The sequence below is a fragment of the Taurulus bubalis genome (genome assembly GCF_910589615.1).
Source record: "Taurulus bubalis genome assembly, chromosome: 19".
Taxonomy (NCBI): Eukaryota; Metazoa; Chordata; class Actinopteri; order Perciformes; family Cottidae; genus Taurulus; species Taurulus bubalis.
The window spans coordinates 19,200,730-19,223,565 of record NC_136607.1 but is presented as its reverse complement, the minus strand read 5'-3'; the positions used below and the strand labels follow the sequence as shown (position 1 = coordinate 19,223,565).

At 42.4% G+C, this 22,836-nt stretch overlaps 3 protein-coding genes across 3 annotated transcripts in view; all 3 read left to right on the top strand.

Moving 5' to 3' along the window:
• Positions 1–245: 245 nt before the first annotated feature.
• ptcd2 (pentatricopeptide repeat domain 2) lies at positions 246–4,010 on the top strand (the record flags this gene model as incomplete). Its single annotated transcript, XM_079235195.1, has 10 exons — positions 246–354; positions 1,204–1,296; positions 1,381–1,510; positions 1,721–1,838; positions 1,968–2,046; positions 2,387–2,478; positions 2,598–2,711; positions 2,822–2,896; positions 2,983–3,096; positions 3,370–4,010. 10 exons carry the CDS (start codon positions 246–248, stop codon positions 3,589–3,591), a joined length of 1,146 nt encoding a protein of 381 aa, XP_079091321.1. The 3' UTR covers positions 3,592–4,010.
• Positions 4,011–4,798: 788 nt separating this feature from the next.
• Positions 4,799–10,894, top strand: cacfd1 (calcium channel flower domain containing 1). The gene is made up of 5 exons (XM_079235535.1): positions 4,799–5,046; positions 7,153–7,225; positions 8,432–8,557; positions 8,720–8,827; positions 9,273–10,894. The coding sequence occupies exons 1-5, from the start codon at positions 4,935–4,937 to the stop codon at positions 9,358–9,360; spliced, it is 507 nt and encodes a 168-aa protein (XP_079091661.1). The 5' UTR covers positions 4,799–4,934; the 3' UTR covers positions 9,361–10,894.
• A 4,153-nt stretch (positions 10,895–15,047) lies between these two features.
• The window catches only part of LOC306751633 (carboxyl-terminal PDZ ligand of neuronal nitric oxide synthase protein), a gene marked incomplete at both ends in the record, with an annotated part of 31,230 nt that continues 23,441 nt past the window's right edge, over positions 15,048–22,836 (top strand). The window contains 2 exons of the mRNA XM_079235247.1: positions 15,048–15,152; positions 16,188–16,259. Of these exons, the coding sequence (XP_079091373.1) occupies positions 15,048–15,152; positions 16,188–16,259 (177 nt within the window). The remainder of the gene's footprint in view (positions 15,153–16,187; positions 16,260–22,836) is intronic.

Genomic DNA, 22,836 nt, shown 5'->3' with positions numbered 1-22,836 from the left:
AGCACTGTAGACGGTTCACAGGGCGCGGCCATATTGGGCGATACCAAAATTGCGCACTGCGTATCACAACATTAAAGCAAATAGTTACACACTCTGTCTTACTCTAATAAAAAAACAGGTATTAGGTACCAGTCCATTATAATATATTCCTTACTATTTGGGCATTAATCGGTATTTTAAAACTATATAATTTCTCCAATTGTACCCCCTTCGCTTTCAGCTCCTTGGTACAGTCAGTGGGCAATATGGCGCTGGCCAGGGTTGGTAAATGTTGTCGGTCGTTAGTACGTGATCCCTCCAAAGTAGCGTTTTGTGGGGTTTTACAGCCAGGTTGGATTGAAGCTTGCATAGGAGGTAAGACAAATAAACCCCGTTGATATGTTTCTCTGTTTGTGACCTTTAAAACGGTCTGTTTTTTTTAGAGAAGCTACGTTAGCAGCTGGCAAACAACCCCACATGTTTACAAAAGTACTGCACTGACTGCATCTGTTTACAGTTCATAACAATCCACCAACACGTGGTGTATCTGGGCTTTGCAGCAGGTGCAATATGGCCTTTTTCTTTTGATGCATGAAGGTTTATGCTATTGTCGGTAAGCTATCCAGTTTAGAATGGCTTCTCAAATGAGCAAACTTTCTTAAAATGTAGTTTATTTTGGGTGGTGTGGTTATCCAGTGAGGAGAACTGACATTTATGTTTTACCACACAACACCACTGCATTTATAGTTGTTGGTAGTGGTGGAAAGTAACTAAGTATGCTAAATTAACCCCATTTTTTTAGAGGTACTTGACTTAAGTATTTCCATTTTATGCTAGTCTATACTTCTACTCCACTACATTTTGAAGATTTTGTACTTTTTACTCCACTACATTTATTGAATTGCTCCAGTTAGTTGCTTTGTAGGATATTACTGTGAGTACAAAATAGAACAACTAATAATGTATCATATCTAATTATTGTTATAATTGGAATTAGCTCCACCTTTATCAGCCGCAACATCAACATGTACACTTTAATGCATCACTTATTATAATCCAATAATATATATTGTATATTACTCTGAAATGGGCCATAATGAGTACTTTTATTTGTGGTGTATTTTCACTTCATACGACAAGTACATTTTGGTTCTAAAACTTTATTACTCTCTTATGTAAGATTTTAAATGCAGAACTTTTAATTGGCGACTGTTTTCTCTGCAGCTAAGAGGCATCTGTTGTCCGAAGATGTTATCAAACTACAAGACTTCCAGCAAAGGAAGATGGATGTTGCTCATCTCGTCACTGGATCGAAAGGTGCAGTAGTTCTCCTCAACGGCTCCACCGCTGCAGTTTCATGTTATTTGGTTCTGAGCTCATGTTCTCACGCCCGTTTTACAGGAAATTATATTGAGCTGTTCAGCCAGAAGATAGAAAGAAATGAGCTGATTCTGAGAGATGACCTGAAGCTTCTCCTTCACTTGTGCCAGTCTGCCGATGACATGGTGATAGCGAGAGATGCCATTCATAGGTGCGGTACATCTTTTACGATAAGCACACTTTCAAAGTAGATCATTTCTGCACAAAAGCATGTTCTATGTTTATCCTTTTCTCTTTCTCTGAGTTGCCTTTGACAAACATGAGAAGCACAGCAAAACGAACATGTCTTGAATGTCTATATTATTGTATCAAGTAGCTGAATTATGCATGTGGTCTGATTTATTTTACTTGCACTCACAAGGTATCACGCAGAGAACCGAAACTTGGTGTACGGAGAGTTCAAGTTTGGTCCACTCTTTGTGAGGCTGTGCTACGAGCTGGGTCTGGAGAGCTTGGCTGCTGATACACTGACGGACAAGGTGAAACGTTTCATGAACCAGAACCCTTGTTATTGACAAAGTGCCATACGTGACAACACTTGGACAGAATTTATATTTCTAAGAAGCTGAATTGGACTTGCTAACATTTCCTCTCACTTGTCTGAACAGAATATGAGGGGATTTTTCAGCGACACAACCTCCTTTAACATCACCATAGACATGTTATTCACTAAAGGCTCGTATGAAAGTAAGTGACAGAATAACTTCCCAGTTGTTTCCCTCTGAAATGTCTGAATGCTGCTGCTAAACACTCCATGTCTTGACTGCTACGATACAGACTTATAGTTTTCTTAATTTATATGTTGTATTTATGTTGTCTAAATGTTGTTTTTTTAATCTATTTTTGCATTTTATTATTATCTGTATTTGATTTGTTGGACAGGAGAGAAACGTTTTTTCAAATCTTCTGTACGTTTGCACATGTGGAAGAAATTGACAAATAAAGCTGACTTTGATTCAGCTTTCATAAAATAAAATAAAAAATCCTCATCACATGTGTATAATATTCCCAACCCTGGCTATTACAGATGCCTTAGAGGTGCTGCGAACCATGAGGGACCAAGGTATACCATTCAACAAAGACACATTGACACTGGCAGCTGGCACCTGCTATAAAATGGTAATCGAGCTGTACATTTGTATTAAGTCTGTTTCAACATTACCGTCCTTACAGTTGTGTTTGTTTTAAGCTGTAGAAACTCTTCACGGTCAGCTAATGTTCTGCGTTGTGTTGGTCAGAACACGGCGGAGTCCTACAGGATCTGCACTGCTCTGATAGAGGAGGCACAGACCAAAGGGCACTCCATCCCCAGACATGCGTACTGCTTTGCTGTAGCATTAGTACTTAGACAAGTGAGTTATATCTTCTTCTTCTATTCATTTAATTCATGCAGAAAGTTGTGGGGAATATTGCGTAATATATAATCAATAATTTGTTTTCTCTGTCTTTGTATTTGTTCCAGGGTGACACGGAAAAGGCACAGTCGTTGTATTCACAAATAATGAGCACTAACAGCAGATTATGCCAAAATCTGAAGGTAAGGGTGCATCGTGTAACTGTACGTTATGTCTTTCCCTTTTTGTTAAATTATTATAATTATGTATTTATTTTATGGTGATTTAGGTCCTAATACTAATTATGTCAGGAGCGATTACCGATGCCGTTTCCGTCCTGTCTGCAGCCGTGTTGCCTAAAAGCCCTTATTTTGTAAAAAAGCTGGAATTTTCTCGGGAAGTGGTAAGTCTTTGCTTCGTATCTCAGATACAACTAAAACTCACTTAAACAGAAGCAAACTATGCGGACAGTTATTCAATATTCATCCTGTAACTAATACTTTTTTTTTTCTATGAGTAAAATAATGCAAAAGCTAGAAATAAGAAGGCTTAATGTAACCTTTAGTTGTATTGTTAATCAGATAGTACTTAACAGAAGCTCCAGAGATGTATATCTAAATCACAAAAAAACTGCTGTGATCTAGTTTGCTCAGTGACCTCTTGCGACCCGCTTCAGGTGGATTTGCTGCGCTTGAGGAGCGAGGGCGGACCGCACATGATGAAAGCGGAGCAGATCGTGACGCGTCTCGAGCGAGCCGATCAGGTGACCCAGCAGACCCTCGACGGCATGCTCTGCCACACGCCCACGGGGAAGAGGAAACCAGTGATGGTAATGGAGGTGAGGAAGACCAGTCGAAGGACTCTGAAGTCACTGCGGTCCACTCTGCTGTCGGAGTGAGAGAAGCCGTGTCGTTCCAAAGCCTGCTTTCACTAAAGGCTCTGGTTTGAGGCTGAATGCATCTACCTCTCCCTAAACACACACACTCAGTCAGCCCTCTGCAGGCTGCACTTTTGTCTGTTTTTTTTGTCCTCTCTATCCAAATTGCGATGAGAAGGACCACAGACTTTAACGAAAAGTTTCTGTGAGAAAACGTTCAAATGGGTAAGGAATTCCTTGCATGTACGGATAAACAGATATCGAGTGATTTGGGAAAAATGTGTTGCGTGTATATAAAAGAGTGAATGAGTGATTAAAGCTTAATCGGATATTTAATAGTAAAACAAAATACATTGTCTTGTTTTAATGTGAAGGGGTGCCGGTGAAATCGGGTTTTGCCATGTTTCAAGTCTGTCTTTAAACAATCGTGAGGTCATATGTACATTGGAACAAGTGTTGCTTGCTGCAGTCACTCGGCCATGATGAGATCATTTCTTACAGCGCTCAATGTGGAGTGATGTCCGTCAACATTCACACTGCTTCTGAAGTCAATATGAGGCTTCAGCAGTTTGAGTTAGACAAATTAAGTGAGTATCTCCAAAGTTACAGGCTGTAACTTTAAGTCCTTTTTTTCTCCAATTTCACTGCATGTGATCGCAGCAAATAAAAAGTTTTAAGACTGATTATTTTTAAACAATTTTTGAGTGAAAAGGGGTATTATTTTAGCTCTAATGCAATGGTAGCACATGAAAGAAAATATCCTAAAAACTGTCTTCTCCAGGTGTTTCAGCTGTGCATTGTGATAATAAAAAACATGCAGCTCCCTGCATGTAAACAAACGGTGACGCGCGTCAGACGCCTCCCACAATGCACCGCGGTCATCGGCTAAACGGCCAGAGAGGAGAACAACGGAGCGGCTTCCCCAAAACAAACGGCGTGGCTGGTGAACGGTTTATGATATAATTAATATATTTATATATAATTATTTATTTTTTTTGCTCTTTCATAAGACTGCTGGAGAGTTTCCTAGCGGCAGCTGGGTGGCGGTGCTGGTTAGCGTTAGCTAGCCGGCTAGCTGGTGCTACCTCACGGAGGGGAGGGCTTTGGGGGCTGTGTGGAAAAGCAGCTGGACAGACAAACAAACAAACAAACAAACAAACCAAAGGACAGACGATATCATTTAAAAACAAAAAATACTCGAAAAGTTTAATTTAAATTAGCACTGCCGACAGGGACCGCTGTGTCGTCATAGTTAAGTTGAGCAGTTAGTTTAGTCGAGGCGGTGCTAAACGTCGCTGTTTGTTCGTGAGGATTGACATCTGTAAAAACTGGATCAGCTACACAACAACAACAACAACAACAACATGAACACCGAGGGAGAGACCGCGGGGTCCGCTAAAACCACCCCGGAGGACGATGGCATGACGTGGTGGTACCGATGGCTCTGCAAAATAGCCGGAGTTTTGGGAGGAATATGTGAGTAAAAGCTGTCAAATGTTATATTGTTATAAGTTATAAACAGACACACATCTCATGCGAGGGCTAAAGTCGCAGACTTTAGCCCTCGCATGTGATGTGTGTCTGTTTACGATGACGCTAAGCTTGTGCTACTTTGCGTGGGATGATTTTATTGCCATGTCAGCATTACTTTTATACTGATTGTGTGCACCCGTCTGCGTTAATATGAGGGGCAGAGTATCACCAGGACAGAAAGAGCACCAGATTACTTTTTTTTTTTTTTTTTAATATTTTTATTTTGTATTGTTTATAAGTCTCACTTAAATTGCGCGGTCGCCAGATAAATCCCTTTGTTGCAGCGCGTCGTCCCCTCCCTGCCGCTGCAGACACTGCAGACAGCGCCTGTGTGCATGGCTCATTTCCACAGCTTGTGATATGATATCTAAGTTTGATTTTATGAACACACAACATCCACACAAACAGGTTCTTTCACTCCTTTCCCTCTGGAAAGTGGGCTTTTCCAGCTGGATCTGCGGGTTTTTTCCAGCAGCATTTGTCATGAACAACCTGGAAAAGTCATGGAGTTTTAAAATGGTTATTTCCAGGTCTGGAAAAACATGTTATATTCATGTGTTCATGATGTTCATTTATGCTGAGTTTGAAATAATGAATATGCTTTTAAAAGAAATACGCTCAAATATATAAGCAGGCATACATACAGGCATCTGTATACATGTTTATTATTTTAATCAAACTATTGTCTCATTCATTTGAGTCATTTAAGGTTTACTGTATGCTTTGTATTCTCATTGTTAGTTTAAATACTACATGTATACTTATATATTTCACAATATTTGGTCATGGAAATCTGGTTTAAAGTCATGCAAATCCATTGGTCAGAATGTGTATGAACCCTGTTCCCAGTGACACCAGAGTCCCAGCGCCTGTGTCACATGAACCACCCACACTGCATATTCAATGGGCTCTGTATTATTAAGGAGGCTGCATGGCCGAAAGCATCAGGATATGATGCCACATTGTTCCACTGGCCTGGTAGTTCACAGAGAAGCGAGGCGTGTTGAGCCTCTTCAGTTTCTGAATCTGCTGCACGGCTTTCTCTCTCTCTCAAATCCTAAAGGTCATATTTAGCTCATAGGTGTTTGGAATGGCAGTCAAAAGTTTTAAAACACCCATTGCTTTGGCATTTTGGTTAAATATCAAACAATGCATGCCCTTTTATAAATATCACAAAAGTAGAAATGAGAAATAATACACATTGGTGACAGAGAAGTGTTACATCTTGTTTACTACTCCGTAGTAGAAGGAATGCACTTTCATGTGTTGATTAAGGAGGTGGGATTGGCTTTAATTGCTTTTGCTCACATTTTACATGTATAAGAAAAGCCCTGGTTAAAAAATAGCATGATGATTGCTTTGTTCCAGAGCTAAAATTATATTGGTAACTAATCTTTTTTTCTTTTTTATGCAAAATCTACAAATATACTCGGGTTCCAATTTATATTCTGATTCCAAATGTGACTAGTTTTTGACTTTTTGTTGAACAAAACAAAGCGTTTCATGTCACCTTCAGCTCTGGAAAGCTGTGGTGGCGTTCAACATGCTCTAATGTTTAAACAACTAAGTTATTGATCGAGAAAATTATTGTCAGATTAAGTGATAAAACCATTACCAGACATATAAAGCACATTTCACAGACAAGAGGTCACAAAGTGCTGTACAGTTCAAAAACACATTAAAAGATGGAGTAATAAAAACAATGTTACACATTATTTCAGAAACTACCAACAAATTCCCCCATGTAGAACATGTTGACATGAATTTTTCACAATGTATCATCGACAGTGAAAAAGATTGCGGCATGTCCCATTTTGTGTGTGTGTGTGTGTGTGGGGGGGGGGGGGGGCACAGTGAAATAAATAATGGATCTTTTATCACATACCACAGCCATGGGAAAAGCCAGTAAAGGCCTATGTTGAAAATGTTCATTATGCTTTAAATCGTGTGCTGCTCTTGGAAGACGTTTTTTTTTGTTATCCCCGTTCTGTTGTGTTTCCTGCTGCTCGTGTGTCTTAGTGATTAGCGCTCTACCTTGTTGTCTTGCAGCCTGTGCCATCGCAGGAGTGTGGAACTGTGTCACTGTGAACCCTTTAAACATTGCTGCAGGAGTCTGGATGGTGTAAGTCTCACTCTTGTGCCGCTTATTGAAATGTAGCGTGCATAAAATAGCTCATTTTGATCCCATAGGCCTCAACATGTCTGATACTATTACTGGAGAATAAATAAGTCAGGTTCATGGAAGTGTTGTTTTAAACAGCCGGATAACGGTGAGCTGGTTCTATTAACGTTTTACTAAACATACAAACTATCTTAAGATCTCAATGATCCTTCAGAGCTTTACTGCATATTTACCCGGTATCTGTGTATTTACATTCCTTTATGTGTAAGTACAGTATCATCTTTCACCGATACCGAGCAGCAGTCTCATGCAGCCGGGTGGCCACGCCCACTGCTCACCTGACGGAGGTGTGGAGACATTCTTGTCCTGGACATGTTGGGCCAGAGACTGAGTTTGAAGAGGCACAAGCCTCAGGAAAGCCAACTGTGGGTTGTTTTTCTTCCACTGCTAGCCAGAAAGATTGATATACATTAATATGTAGACATTCTGCCTTTTTGTTTTCTTCACACCAGAATCAAATACGCTTTTTAGTGCAATTAATTTATGCTGAAGCAACTGTTCACATCGGTCCAGATTAAGACTACCAGGACAGACTGGGGCCTGGCTGTCAGCTTTTTGTTCACTTAAGTTTGAACAATCGGTAGATGAACAGACAATTAATCAACAGCTAATAGGTAGTTTCTTCTTTTAAAAAGCGGAGATGGCGCATTTATTGGAGGACTATTTTCAGTGGCGGATGAATCCACGTTCGGGGCTCTAGAGCGACAACTTTGAGCCAAACAGTTTTTTATTTTTATTAACAGTTATGTCACAATTTATTCAACTGTTTTCAAATATACAAATCAATACGCTGCTTAAGTTTGTCATAAATCATCTTAATCATCTTTAATTTGATCTACTAAAACGTTGTGATACAGTCGTCCTTCTTGACGTGAACAATTTTAAGAAAAACATAAACAACACAATAATGAATGACAACGGTCTTTTTATTCTTTGAAAATGATTTGACAAAAATGATAGTATTAGAGTATTATTCCTTGTGCAGTTTTGCAAAAAGGAGCTTAAAAAAATGGGCATAGTAGAAAAGTAGAGCAACAAATACATTTAAATATGATTATTTATGTTGGCACCTGGTGTTTGCATTCCTCCAGACTGGAGTGGCACCGTGTTTGAGAGTTAATTCCCTGCTGTGTTTGTGTCCTGCAGGTCGAACGCCTTCGTGCTCTTCCTGTGTGAAGTCCCGTTCTGTTGCCAGTTCATAGAGTTCGCTAACGCAATAGCGGCCCGTGCAGACAAATTCAAACCTTGGCAGAAAGCCCTCTTCTACTGCGGGTGAGAACATGTAATGTGATGTAAGCTCTGCAGGTCGCGTCAGTCCAGCCTGTACGTCTCTCAGAGTGATGCATGTTGCATTATCTATTTTGTCCTTCTATCTCCAGCGTGCACTTTAATATGATTTCCTGACTCTTTTCCTCTTCGCCTCTCGGTGCTCAGGATGGCTCTGTTTCCTGTATTCTTGAGCTTCTCCTTCACGACCCTGTTTGGAAACGGCATCGCCTTCGCCACAGGAGTTCTGTACGGCCTCGCGTCTTTAGGCAAAAAGTAAGATGTCTGTTAGCAGCTTATAACATGTAATAATGAAATATACTGCTCTTGTGGAGAAGGTCAAAATGACAGCGATGCTATATAACAACCACTTTCACTCTATATAAAGGAAAACTGTACAATACAGACATTTTGTAATTAATCATATCTTTTGATGTCTCATAATAACGCTCCTCTAAAAGGTGACATTAAAACATGCTCATTAAATGCAGTAATCCACATTATAATCACCCAATTACATTTGTATGTTATGCTTCTAACCGCCCTAAAGAGTCTCTACTGATGCTAATTAACTTCTGACAACTAACCGTGTCATCCTCTCCTGTCGTGCCTGCTTCCTCTTTGTTTCTACCCATCTCTTTGCTGCCCCTCTCCTCCTCCTCCTCCTCCTCCTCCTCCTCCTCTCGCATCCTGTCGTCCTCGTTCTTTCTTCCTCTCTCAGGGGAGACGCCGTGACGTACGCCAGACTGCAGCATCAGAAGCAGGACGAAGAGAAGATGGCGGAAACGGCAAACGGGGCTCCGGTGTGAGGCGTCCGCCTTCCCGACCCTCCTCGTTCCTCCTCGTTCCTCCTCGTTCCTCCTCGTTCCTCCTCGTTCCTCCTCGTTCCTCCTCGCTCTCTCTTTCCTTCCATCTTTACGGTCCTTCAGCCATCTTCCCACGCTCCTTTCCCTGTTTCTGTCACTACATAATTATGACACTGAGTTAATTTATTGACTTAAACTGCTGCATTGTTGTTCTCCTGACCTGGTCGTATCCGAGCAGATTGGATTCAGTCCTTTATTTGGTACCTGGCGTGTAAATGGGGACGCCATAACTTAAACGGTCAGCTTTTGTTCTTACGGTTTGTTGTATTTATTGTGTCTTTCCCTTTGTTGTTGTTTTGTTGCCGCTGTCGGTCGTGAACTTCAGCAGGAAAAATGTACGCTGCGTCTTTTTAAGCCCGAAAGCCTTTTAAGGAAATCCCAATAGAAATGTATGTGATTGTAAAATGTGACTTTGGGTTATTCGCTCTGACTTTGAGGCTGTGATTCAGAGTCGTGACCACATGTCGGTCCCTCGGTTTCTCCCTGTGTTAGAATCCCAAAATGCACCTTCATTGGATTACTTGAGTCAAGACAAGAGGAAGGGATTTTTCAAACCCACAAAACTCTGAATTGCAGCCTGATTGATTTTTTTTTCTAAATCGGCATTAGGGATAAGTTTAACATTGGGAATGTATCTGGTATACCCAAAGATAAACACAGTTTATGCTTTTCATATTATCTTTAATTGGTTTAAGCTCAGCTGAGGTATTGCGGCATTAAACTTTTGGTAGCATAGACTCTGGTAGAAAGGGAATTTAATTACAAGCTTTTAGTGCATGCGTGAGCTTGTCTCAAATGTGCTCTTCCTTTTTATCCTTTTTAAAACGCGTTTGTTTATTTATTTATTTGGGGCGGGGGTTATAATCTGTAACTGAATATCTGCTGTGTTTATTCCGAGTCTTAATTGGTACGCTCTACCAAAACACATGAACAAATTCAATGGATCCGGGGACTAATTGGTTCTGTATTCCACACATTCACCAAAGCCATGGTTTGCCTTTGTCGCTCAAATGAGGTAATGCAGCGGTCGGTTTGTGTTTGTGTTGTTTTGTTGCCTTGCCTCTGTTGTGTCATCGTTAATAAGGACGCTTTGGGAATAATCGTTTACCTCTTCCAGCTGTTTCTACCCTAAGTCTATTACTGGCTGGTCGTGACGGAGTGGATTCATCGCACATCACCTCCAGCTCTCAGGTGTCATACTTGACAATGCACAACGTGCAGATACGAAGTAGTTTATGCATCGATCATAGACGTGTGCTAACGAGCATAAGCATCACTATGAAATACTGTCATTGGAGCTGATGGAGGAAGCATTTGTGTAGCATTTAAAACATGCACAACCAGCTTCCACAAGGGATTGAACACTACACACACACACACACACCAGCAGTATGCTACAGTCTGACACTACTGTACACACACTAACACTACTACTGTTTTGGTTGAATGTTAAATACAATAAACGACGTTCCTTGTCCACAACCATCCATCTACGTGTATTTTATTGAGGTTACATGCATCCTGTTATTTTAATTAAATTATTTTACATCTTACGGACACTAATGATGATCATTAAAGCAGTAATGATATTCGCAATACTAATTGCAATGCAGCTAATAATAATAATAATGATAATAGCAGATGAAACCGGTGAGGAGAGAAAGCACAAAGACTTCTGAGAAGGAGCAGAATATCTACAGAATATAACGATTTATATTATTAGAGCAGTTAGTAATGTGCATTAATGGTGCATGAATTCATACAGAAGGAAATAGAGAGAAGTGGGCGTCAGCAGGGCCAAAAAAAGTTGATACGTTGTTATTGCCAAACAGCAAAGATCTTAAGATCCTTATGGTGGCACCAAACGTCCTGACTGATTAAAACAAGAGGTAGCAGCTTAAGTATGATCATAATCCACAGCTACGGGTCAGAGACGCTCCCAGTAGTTTGGTGTGAGTGTCTTTCGTCCTCCCACAGACACACTGGAGGTCCGAGGTCGAGGCACGCAGCCTTCCTGGCTCCTGGCAGCACCGGAGACAATGCGATGCTGGCGGCGTGCCACTGGAGCTCCTCAGGGGCCTCGAGGGCCCAACCGCCACACAGACACTTGTCAGTCTGCAGGCTCGAGGGTTGGACTGCGTCTTCCCACAGTCCAACACACCGCCAGCATCGGCTCCAAGAAGCGAGGGATAACTGCCCAGGATGCCTCCAGACGCGTCCCAGAGTGCAGTCCAAAAGCTTACCTGACCCTGTTATCAATTAGGCATTAAATAAATGTATTATGTTTGGCAGGGCGGCCATTTTTTAATCTATTTTTTCCTCTTATATCTGCTTGTGTTGCTGTTATCAAAGAGGAGTATTAGATGTCTTCTGTGAGGCCTATAAATACCATTAATTGGCTCAACGTGACCACAGTGTGATGAAGCTCTTCAGAGGCCGTCCTTCATGATTACACTCATTCTGTTTTCCTCCTCCTTGAAACCTCTGGTCACTGAAACGGGATTTCTTTTGGAGCAAATGGCCCCGAAGATTAAAATAAAGCGTTTTCACTTATTTGTTTTGTCCAGAGGACACAATAGTGCTGCTGTTCGTTTAGCTTGCTTCACCTAGAGGGTTCTTTTTATTTGTTATTCTAATCTGAAATCTTGTAAATCCAACAAAGGAACTGACGACAAAGGAAAAGACTTGAAACGAAAGAGATCCCTTCATTGACATCATGCATCAGACACTAATTATGTATGAGGAATTACATCCGATACCTGTGACCCCTGGTGATATGTCCAGATACATATTCACTGTATTCATTTACAGAGGATCACTTATAGAAGAGAATACAAATATTTTGTTTTGCATTTTCATGAAATGTGCTGCAACTGGCCGGATTTATTTTGACATCTTATATTCCTTTTATATTCCATGAGTTCCGTATGTTTTTGCTACTTATCCTTTTCCCAACCAAACGTGTAGCTCCTTTCAGATGTTGTTGTTTATTGGTGTCTGTTTGTGTGACTGACCTCAAATGTATGAGGTTAAATTATATTTTAAAGGTTGATTTTTATCATGATCACCACCTCTCAGCATTTAATCATGTCAGCATTATCCCTCCCCGCTGAGGCATCTTCTCTCACCTATAAAGATAATCATCTTTCATCTTACTGGCATTGGAGGGATTTAGTCGCCTCTTTCCCATATTAACAGATCTTAACTCATTTGATTTGAAAGGATTAGTCCGTGTAAGTCCATCTGCTGACTCTGCACTGTGAAGCTACACCGACTACACTGTCGAAGAAGATCTTTCTTTTATATGTAGGCCGACTTTTAATCTTAAAACATATCTGGAAACCTGGTAAGAAATGCATTTTAATTTCAGTAACATTGAGCAATCAACAGAGGGCGCCATTGCACTATTACAACAGCATTTCTTAGTCTTAATTACTGGAAGTGTTTAACGTAGTATTTAATTAATGATGTAATATTTTACTGCTACAAGTAGAGAAAAGTGCAGTTCTTTTTACTGGAATTGAACCGGCATGATGCTCCACTTGCAGGCGTATATTATTGGCCTGAAAAATGCAAAGGATTAATGTTAATACCAGCAGCTGCAGCGAGATGTGACAACAACATGTGGGAACGTGATTCAGGCTGAGCATCATGGGAACCAGTACTCCCATTGTTTCCACTTCATGACCAGCGAAGAGCAAAGGATCGTCTGAACAGAGATATCATTTTGCAGTCATAAAAAACACAGTGCCTGAACTCTTGCTATCTATTAATAGGCTGATGGGCTCCTGTGGGGGGAACTCAAGGACGATGTAAATTAAATGAGGTTTGAGCGATGACTCTTAGCCGTTTGAACATCGTCATCCTGACTCTGAATCGCAAAAGACGAACGGAAAGATGCCTTTTATGTTGAGAACAATAACCCACGGCTAATGGTCTACAGAAGAACTACTGCATGATGCAATGAGAGAAATGTAGCTCAGATCTGGGACAGAAAAATAAAGCAATGTTATATGACATAACCAAATATTCTATCTCCTTTTTTTGGAGAGAAAGTGGAGGAAATTACTCCAATCATCAACACATTGTGTCAACAGAAAAGATGCTCATAATGCATAATGGCCTCTGGCAGTATTAAATACTTAATTTGATGTTGAGGTTGAAGGTGGAGTTCCTTTGAGCTGCTTTGTGTGCTTTTGCGGAGCTAAATCTATAACAATGCATCAGACTTTATGAAATGATCACATGTATAACATCTTAACCTGCAAATATATATATATATATATATATATATATGTAGTGAAGTATAAATATGTACAATGATAGTGCCATGTATTAGTAAGTGGAATTGGACAAGGGAAGTAGAAGTACCTCATTTGAGTAAAGTGAGCAGTGGAAGAAGTAATCAGAACTAGTAGGTTCTTAATTCAGACTATATTAAAAGTACATAAGTACTATCAACAAAATGTACTTCAAGTAGAACTTTTTTTGACTACTGTCTTTAATGTCTTTTTTTAATCTTTTTTTATATTTATCTTGTTTACTGTATATTGTGTGTGTATAAGTACGAAGAGCAAAGTGAAACCGGAGTCAAATTCCATGTATGTGCAAACTTACAAGGCCATTAAAGCTGATTATGATTCTGAAAAATAAAAGAGTTCATGATACATGGATCATTTCAAAGGGTTCCATTATTATAGAATATTACAATATTCTGCCTTTTAATCTTGTAGTTCCTCAGTGTGGAGCCAGTATGCCTGTATACTACACATCATATAAGCATGTCATACTTTTTAGTATCAAGTATCATACTATATATATATATATATATATATATATACACACACACACACACACACACACACACACTCAAACTGTCCCTAAGTGGGCAGTGATTGAGTACATGTGGGCTACTTAGTTACATATTTTAAATGTGTCATTACACTGTGATTATTTGTCGGTGGATCCTCTCCCCACCAGTGGATCCTCCACAGGTCCTCCCCTCGGGAGACGGGAATCAAACTCCCGTCTCCCGAGGGGAGGACCTGCTGTCCGCGCGCTCTGCTCCGCGGCTCCGGGTTGCGTCACGCAGGGAACTTTGCTCCAATGAGGCGCGCGCTCTGAGAGAGAGAGAGAGAGAGAGAGAGAGAGAGAGAGAGAGAGAGAGAGAGGGGACGGCTGCAGCGCTGCTTGCCACCAACAGGACGGTATTCAAAAAAAAAAAGCCATCACCTGCGCAGAGAAACCACCGCTTTCTCACTGGATTCCCTCGCGTGACTTTGGAGAACGCGCGCGCTTCCTCCTCCTGCGCTTTTCTTTCCACGAGAAGCGCGGAAGGAAACCCTGAAGTGGTGTGTGTCTGTCTCGGGGTATCGTCACAGGAAAAGGGGGGTGGGGGGGTCGCCCAAATTTGTCCCTCTGGAGGACGGGACCTTTTTTTTTTTTTTTTGTCTTGGGAGCTCCGCGCGACAACAATGGGCTGCGTGTCCACCGGGAACTCACAGTCACACACCCGGGAGCGCAGCGTTTCACACCCGGGCGACATTTGCCTGTTTGTTTGCTGAACACAGGGGAGGAGGAGGAGGAAGAGGAGGAAGAGGAGGTGGCGGGGGCCCTCCAGGGAGACCGGGATGCCCGCGAGGAACAGGTACAACCTGGTGGACGACGTGAAGGACTCCAGGCTGCCGCTGCACAACGACGAGGCGTACCACCATGGCATCTCCTTCACGGCGAAGGTGAACCCAACAAAGCTCTCCTCTGGTTTCCTTTCCTCTGTTTTCTTTATTCTTTCCCGCTCTAGAACCGCGCAGTCCGGACCACAGTGGTGCGGTTCCGGCAGGTGCACCCGGGGGACCCTTCCGCCACCGTGGGGTCTGAACGCATGGCGTTGTGTACTCGGCTAGTTAGTTACACGTGTGGTGCGTTCAGTGCTGCGGGGCCACTGGGGAATTGTAGTTTATATGTATTCCTTTCAAGACTCTTATTTTTAGAGCTCAAAAGTGAACTGAGTGTATTTTCAGGTTTTTACCCCCCCAAGTCATTGAATTATTAACCTCTCGGTGAAAGCAGCATAACAGAATTCAGATTTGAGTGATCCTATTCACACACACACACACACACACACACACACACACACACACACACACACACACACACACACACACACTCGGGCTGTGTGAGAACAGTGGTAGAAATGGTGTAAAGACATTTGGAGAGAGTGTGACTGGTCCAAAGTTCAGTCCCATGGCTGCTTGTTACCCGGACTGCTCATCAAGCAGCTCTCTCCTCTCGTTTGGTCCGTTTTGTTTTTCTCATTATTAATATATTGCAGTGTGAGTGTAGCAAAAACACAACGCATCCAGAATGCCAATCGAAAATTGCTCTCAAAAAGACACTATGGAGTCAGAATGGGATGAGCAGGTGTGACCGTGAACACCTGCTCACCCATCACCTCCTCACACAGCAGCGTGCGCATGTTGTATGAATACAGGTAAACACGTATGCAGGCCAACAAACACGGACAAAAGCCTTCTCTTTGTGTAGTTCAGTGTGTCTTTCTGTGTTTTGTTTTTGTGCACGTAGAGTTCATAGCATGAGCATTACTGCATATTGTAGAAAACACATAACATCCTTTTAAGTTGGCCCTAATTTTCTGGCCTGACTCCACTTTGGGAGCCGTTGGAGTTAATTGTGCAGCTGTAATGTGTGGGATAACATCTCTGACTCTCGTGCTCTTCTAATGTGTGTGTGTGTGTGTGTGTTTACTTCAGTACGTGGGGAGTCTCGACGTGCCCAGGCCCAACAGTCGGATGGAGATCGTGGCGGCCATGAGGAGAATCAGGGTAAGATGAAAACATGCTGAGCGTGGTTTAAGAGCGCACACACACACACACACACACACACGAAAACACCCAGCATCATCAGTCCTGTGGTGATTGCTCCAGGACGGAGGAGCGCACAATAACGCATTAAACACACTCTCACTGTAAAGAGTGCGCGTCTGTCGGAGGACATTTGTATCGAGGATGAAGTGAGGCGAGCGCTGGCTGGACGACAGATCACGACTTCTGGGGAAAAGCTTTTGCAGAAAGTGAAAGCAGTGAGAAGGAGCTCGCTCTGCTGACTAATGCGTCGGCCTTTCTAGATATACGTGTGTGGCAGTTCAAGGGCACAGTGTGTGTTATCGCTGCCTTTGATTCAAGTCAGAGGGATGGTTTATTAGAATTTCACAAATCAACCTTTTTTCTTTTCTTCTCGCTGTCACCTTTGCGTTCATTGTCTTCCTCGCTATCATAGTGTTTCCCCCATAAAGCGATGATATCAGTAGCGTTGCTGAGGGGATGTCATCATTTCTCTCTCATTGTCCCAGCGGGTCAGCGGTTTCCTCTCGGAGCGAACACACACACACACACACACACACACACACACACACACACAGCCGTATCAGAGAGACTTCTGTAATTTAAGTATGACTCACTATCCTGCTCGGTTCAGACATGGAAAGGCTCTTAACCCAGAGCTGAGTGTATCTGCGGGAAATAAATGTGATTTATTTGTCTTTTTTTTTTTTTGCAACTAAAAAGCCATAATGTGAAGTTTTTAGGCACAACATTCAAACTGTATCTTTGTTTCTTTTTGGCATTCTGCCGTTCATGTTCAAGACATTGTTTTGTCTCTTCTCATGTAAAAGATCGGGCTAAGTGTGTGTGTGTGTGTGTGTGTGTGTGTGTGTGTGGGGAATCAGAGGAACCCCGCTGTTAAAAAAAGAAGATACCTTAGGATATCTTCTATGAAACAGAGACAACGCCAGGCTGTCTTTTAAGTGGATGTGTGAATGGGCCGACCGTGCAGATTCTGCTTGTTATTTTCTGCAATTCCCAAACTGACAAATCCATAAGGGCTGTGAAGTAAACATGATCATCTGGGCAGAACATAAAAAAAAGGCAAGGTAGCAGGAAAGATGCTTTTTGTTGTTGTTATTGCTACGAAGAGAAAATGATTATCTCGGAAAAAACCTGACTTTGAGACCTGTTTATGCGCCGTCGCCGTTTAAAGATACACACTCATTAGTGCTATATATATATATATATATATATATATATATATATATATATATATATATATATATATATATATATATATATATATATATATATTTATAGCAGAGTGTGTGGATGCGTTCGCGTTGGCTTTTGTGTATTTTTTGTTCCCTTGGAGCATTGGATCAATAATTAATAAGTGAGTGTATTTACGTTGCAACTCATTGTATGGAATATCTCTGCTATTGAACGGCTAACGATGGAGCAGAACTCTGCTTCATGGAGTCCCGAGTGACTCGTGTAAACAGGAGAGCCTATAAAGAAGCATCCTCTTATTTATTATACATCGTCAGGTGTGTTGAACGTGATCTCCGCTGACGGGGACGAGATGCTATTTATGGACTTGTGTGAACGCTGGCCGGTGGATAACTTTGACTTTTTTGCTGCGTCGTACGCCGTTGAAGCTTTAAAGCGAGACTTCATAACCTTCACTGAACACCGAAAAAATCATAATTTTCTGAGTCAGTTGGCTGTAAATGACATCAGTGTGTTGTGCAATAGTGACCTTTTGGAGGTGCTGTACGTGAGCTGAATTGTTCTTGTTCTCCTTTGGACAGAAGCCCGGCTAGTCGTTCCCCCCCGCTTTCAGTCTTTATGCTAAGCTAAGTGAAGTGACCACTGGCTGGAGCTTCATAATTCAAGGAGAGATATGAGAGCGGTATCAATCTTTTCATCTAACTCTAATTCAACAAAGCGAATAAGCTTATTTGCTAAGATGACAAGTTATGTCATTCATTTGTCAGGGGGAAGATTGTGTTTGTTCTTCTTTTCAAAAGTCACACATGCTCATTTTAAAGTCGCTTCATGTCTTGAATGCTCGTTGTGGCCCCTGGTTCAAAACTCATGGGAGGTCAAGATTGTACGTTGTGTGCCAACCGCTTCTTCTTTTAGGGGTGAACCCTCCCACCCGAGTGTTTTAGAGGGCGAGCGCGCGTTTAGGGTCGCTTGCCAAGTCAAATGTAATTAGCTTTGTGTCCCTGGATATTGACTGGCCTTCCTGACTTTCTACCGCTCTCCTCTTCACAAAAGCGAAGGCCTCGTCTTTGGTTTAAAAGCGCCACCCTTTAGCCGAGGGACCGTGCGGCGAGGAGAGTGATTAAAGAGATGCGAGGGATGAAGTGATGGCAGTGGGGAGAAAGACTTGGAGAGGAAGTTCTGGAACCGAGACAGGTCTGCTCGTCTCGTCTCCCTCGGCTCAGCTCTTCAGTCTCCGGCGATGTGAGGAGACGGGAGAGCACAGAGCAGACGACGCCACAGCCGGATCGAATCCTGGCTTGGACCGGTTGAGTCCGGTCCTCGTACGCATGCACCTGCCGGTCCCACGGCGCCAAAGGGAAAAGACAAAATGTTGTGTCTTGTGGATCTTTGCGGAGTTGTGTTTTGTAAAAAAAAAAAAAACTTTGTCTACTATGGCTGACTGGTCCCACTGTGTTGGTTTATAAGAATTAGTTTAATTCAGTTTGACCAGTGGCATAGAACCCCCCCCCCCCAGACACACACACACACACACACACACACACACACACACACACACACGTGTTTGTATCTCTTTGAGCGTGTGTGAGCTGCTCCACTGGACCCTTTGCTTTCCAATAACCTGCGCAATTGACTAACGAGGATGACTGACAAAGGCTGGCGTCTCTGCAGGAGGAAGAGTTTACTGGAATGTTCCATACATCCACTGTCTTCTTTCCATCCCTTCACTCTCACCCTACGAAAATAGAGTACCTCTATGTAGCCCATCTCTGCTATCTACTCAGTGCTGACAGGAATAGATTTTCGGCTGAGGGCAGGCTATGCTTCCCTTTGAATTTTGATCGTCTCTAATGGGATTTTTAGCCTCCCTCACATGTCCGTCAGGATGCAGCCTCCTTCCTCCGACTGCCAAGAGTCTATTACACGGCTCCCTTTCTGTCTGGAACGTCTCCCGAGAGCATCTCTCTCTCTCTCTCTCTCTCTCTCTCTCTCTCTCTCTCTCTCAGCCGCACTAGACAGAAGCAAACCTTGTGTCTTTTTTTGTGGTTTTCAGTTTGGGTCTGTTGAGCCCGTGTCTGTTTTTTTTTTTTTTTTCTTGGGAGAGAACTCTGAACTGTCATGACTCAGCTAGGAGAAGATGTCTGGCTGTCAAGAGGGATGTGGTGGGAAAACACGACGCTTTTGACTCAAACTGTGCACCAAAAAAACCTACTTTTTTATTTATTTCTTGTCGCAGCAATAGAAGCACAGACAGAAAACCAAGCCTTACATCTCACGTGTGTTTGCATGTGCAGATTCATTTTTGTGTTTTTAGTTTTTAAAGACAAAAAAGCAGATATAACTTGCATCACATGTTGCCCCCAAAAAATACAGAGAAAGTGAATAACCATATTTCACTTTCACTTTATCCTGTTTCTTACTCTGGTCAGATTGAGGCACTTCACTGGGGCCAAAGACTTAAAAACAGATGATCGTGCCACAGGAGTCGGGACCGACATAAACGGATCCTAATTAACAGTGAATCACATTTTTTGCATAACAATTCTCCTCCCTGCATGTCCCAGAAAACCAGGCGAGGAATGAGAGCGCAGATTAACTCCGGGGGTTACACATCTACAGCAAAGTGGGGGCGGTGGGACGGGTGTTGTTCTGTGCACTCTCACATGTGGGATATGCACTATTTAGAGAGGCATGATGACACATATTTGGGGGGGGGTCATTGTTTTCACTTTGTATTCATGCCAGCTTAATGGCAGATGTACAAGAGCATTGTGGGTGACCTATATGTGTACTGGATTAGACGTGATTTCATCTTTTGAAAGGGTGCAGTTCCTCTTTGTTTAACCGCTCCCTCCCTCCCCAGAGAAAAGGGGTTCCCATTCTTCTTGATTAACAATCTTTTGAAAAGTAAGTCACAATCCGTGATCAGTGTTTTGAAGTGTCCTTCTGCATGATCTGCTCTGTTGAGACTCGCTCACACCAGGAATTGGCACAGTGCAGTTCATCAAGATGCTCGGTGACAGGGTGAAGGCTGAGCTAACGGCTAACGGGCTAGCCGGCTGGGAACAGGCTAGCACATCGTATCTTGCGGATATTCCGATGAATATTTCTGCTAACACACTCCGAATTCGGTGAAATATTTCTCAACAAAAATGACTTTCCAGTGAGCTTTTATTGAGCCAGCAGACCTTTTGAGTACAGTGAAAACAAGCACAGCGGTGACATAACGTTCCCTTCATGCTGACGCGGTCATTTTCACGAGTGCACGCACTTGAGTTCATGTGTAATCGTGCATTTCTTTTCCTTTTTAAAAAAATACTTTGCTACTGCTTTTTTTTCCGACACTGGTGTGTGTGTGTGGAGGATAAACACACTGCGGGGACAGCAGGGCTTTGCTCACATGGATGGACAGACAGGTGGTGAGTGGTCCCTGCCTCCACAACCAGCCTCATGTTGCACACACACACACACACACACACACACGCACACACGCACACAGGCTTCTGCTTTCATCATCTGCCCTTCGGCAATGCTGTGTCTTTCAGTGCCACAATTAGTCAAGTCTTCTGTACTCTGATCTCTCCACGCTCCCCCAAAACAAGCCCCGTGCCGAGGACACGACTGAAGCCGGGACTCCATCCTGCTGCGGAGCCCGAAGGCACATTTTCACTGCAGTTGGGCCAGTGGTGTTTATTTTTGTTGGATATTCTGTATGTATTGAATACATGAAGAGTGTGTTATTTGTAGTATTTCCAGTCATATCGTCAAAAATCATTTTGACCGCCCCGACGTAAAATCCAAATGTCACACACCCTGATCAGAGCTGCCATTTTCCTCTCTATTAGGGAGTGTTGCAATGTGTCAGAAGGTCCCGTGTTATAGTTGTGTACAATGTGAGTTAATAGCAGAAAGTCATGCGCTGTCATCTGTTACCGCCGGCTGCAGAAGCCTGTCGCTAATCTCAAGTACAAACACAACTTAAGTCAACAGAACAGTCACCGGGAACTGTGGACACGTGTGTGTGTGTGTGTGTGTGTGTGTGTGTGTGTGTGTGTGTGTGTGTGTGTGTGTGTGTGTGTGTGTGTGTGTTGGACCTGTATATCTGCAGTTAAGTTTGAATTGTAAGCGCCATTGCATAAGAGGCTCATTAGTCCTTTTAGTCTGCACAGAATAATGTGAGAGTCTTGGAGTCCTCCAAGGATGAAGAAAATAAAAATCATATTTTACAATATCGTGCAAATCCAATACAAGTTCAACACAATACACCTTCAGCCACACCAGCTACAGGACGGGTCAGACTGAATGATGTCCACAGCTCTATGGATATTCATGGTCCCCAGAGGATCCTCTTCTAGCGCCACCAGCAGGTTGATATTTGACTTGACGAATATTGGTTGGCTGTCCTTGACATTTGCTACAAATATTCATGGTCGCCAATAGATAAATTCTCACAGCACTGCAGTGGCTAGTAATGAGAACTCTTCATCATCATCTGCATATGTTCCTCATTGCAAGAAGTCAGTGATTCCCATTCTACCATAAAAACTATAACTGTGTATTTATCTTTTCTCTGCATCTCTATTTGATCAAAGTCATTCTCTGCTGTGAGATACGAGTTAGATTAGAATGGTCTGCGTCAGTTAGTTTCTTGGTGAATGGCACCGTCGAGCTGGCTATTATCCTGCAGGTCTGAATTAACCACGTGTGTCAGGCCGCTCCTCAGGTCTCCCTGGAGACCAGCTCTGCCGCCAAAAACATGTCTTTCTCAACTCCTTCAGGTTTGGGAAGGGATCAAAGTTTGCCGCAGATGGAGAAACTAAACCTCACAGATGGAGAAACTAACCATCTGCACACAGACGACATGTTGAAGCGGCGCTATTTTTCTGCTGGTATCCAGTTGCGCAAAACAAACAAATTCTCCCACATGACTTAAAATAAACGTGTGAGGTTTGCAAGTTGTTCTCTCTTAGCGTGAGGAGGCAGATCAACCTGGACTATTGCAGATAGGCTGCCCTACTTCTAAATGTCATTTGTCGTGTGCGTTTGTGTGTGTGTGTATATATATATATATATATATATATATATATATATATATATATATATATATATATATATATATATATATACAGTATATATGTGTGTGTGTGAGCCCATTCGTCTCACCTCTCTCATCTTGTTCCAGCGTGCTACATAGAAACCCTCAAGGTCTCATTCTAGCGTTCTACCTCCTCCTTATCCTCCCTCCACGTTCCCTTTTTGTTGGTCTCAACATGCAGGAAACGCCTACATTAACCTGCAGTTATGAAATTGATCAAGCAATATTACGTGTTCCACATGGACACAG

Coding starts and splice junctions, on each gene's coding strand:
- cacfd1 (XM_079235535.1), top strand. CDS start 4,935: ATGAACACCGAGGGAGAGACCGCGGGGTCCGCTAAAACCACCCCGGAG. Junction 5,047..7,152: donor CGGAGTTTTGGGAGGAATAT/GTGAGTAAAAGC, acceptor GTTGTCTTGCAG/CCTGTGCCATCGCAGGAGTG. Junction 7,226..8,431: donor GCTGCAGGAGTCTGGATGGT/GTAAGTCTCACT, acceptor TGTGTCCTGCAG/GTCGAACGCCTTCGTGCTCT.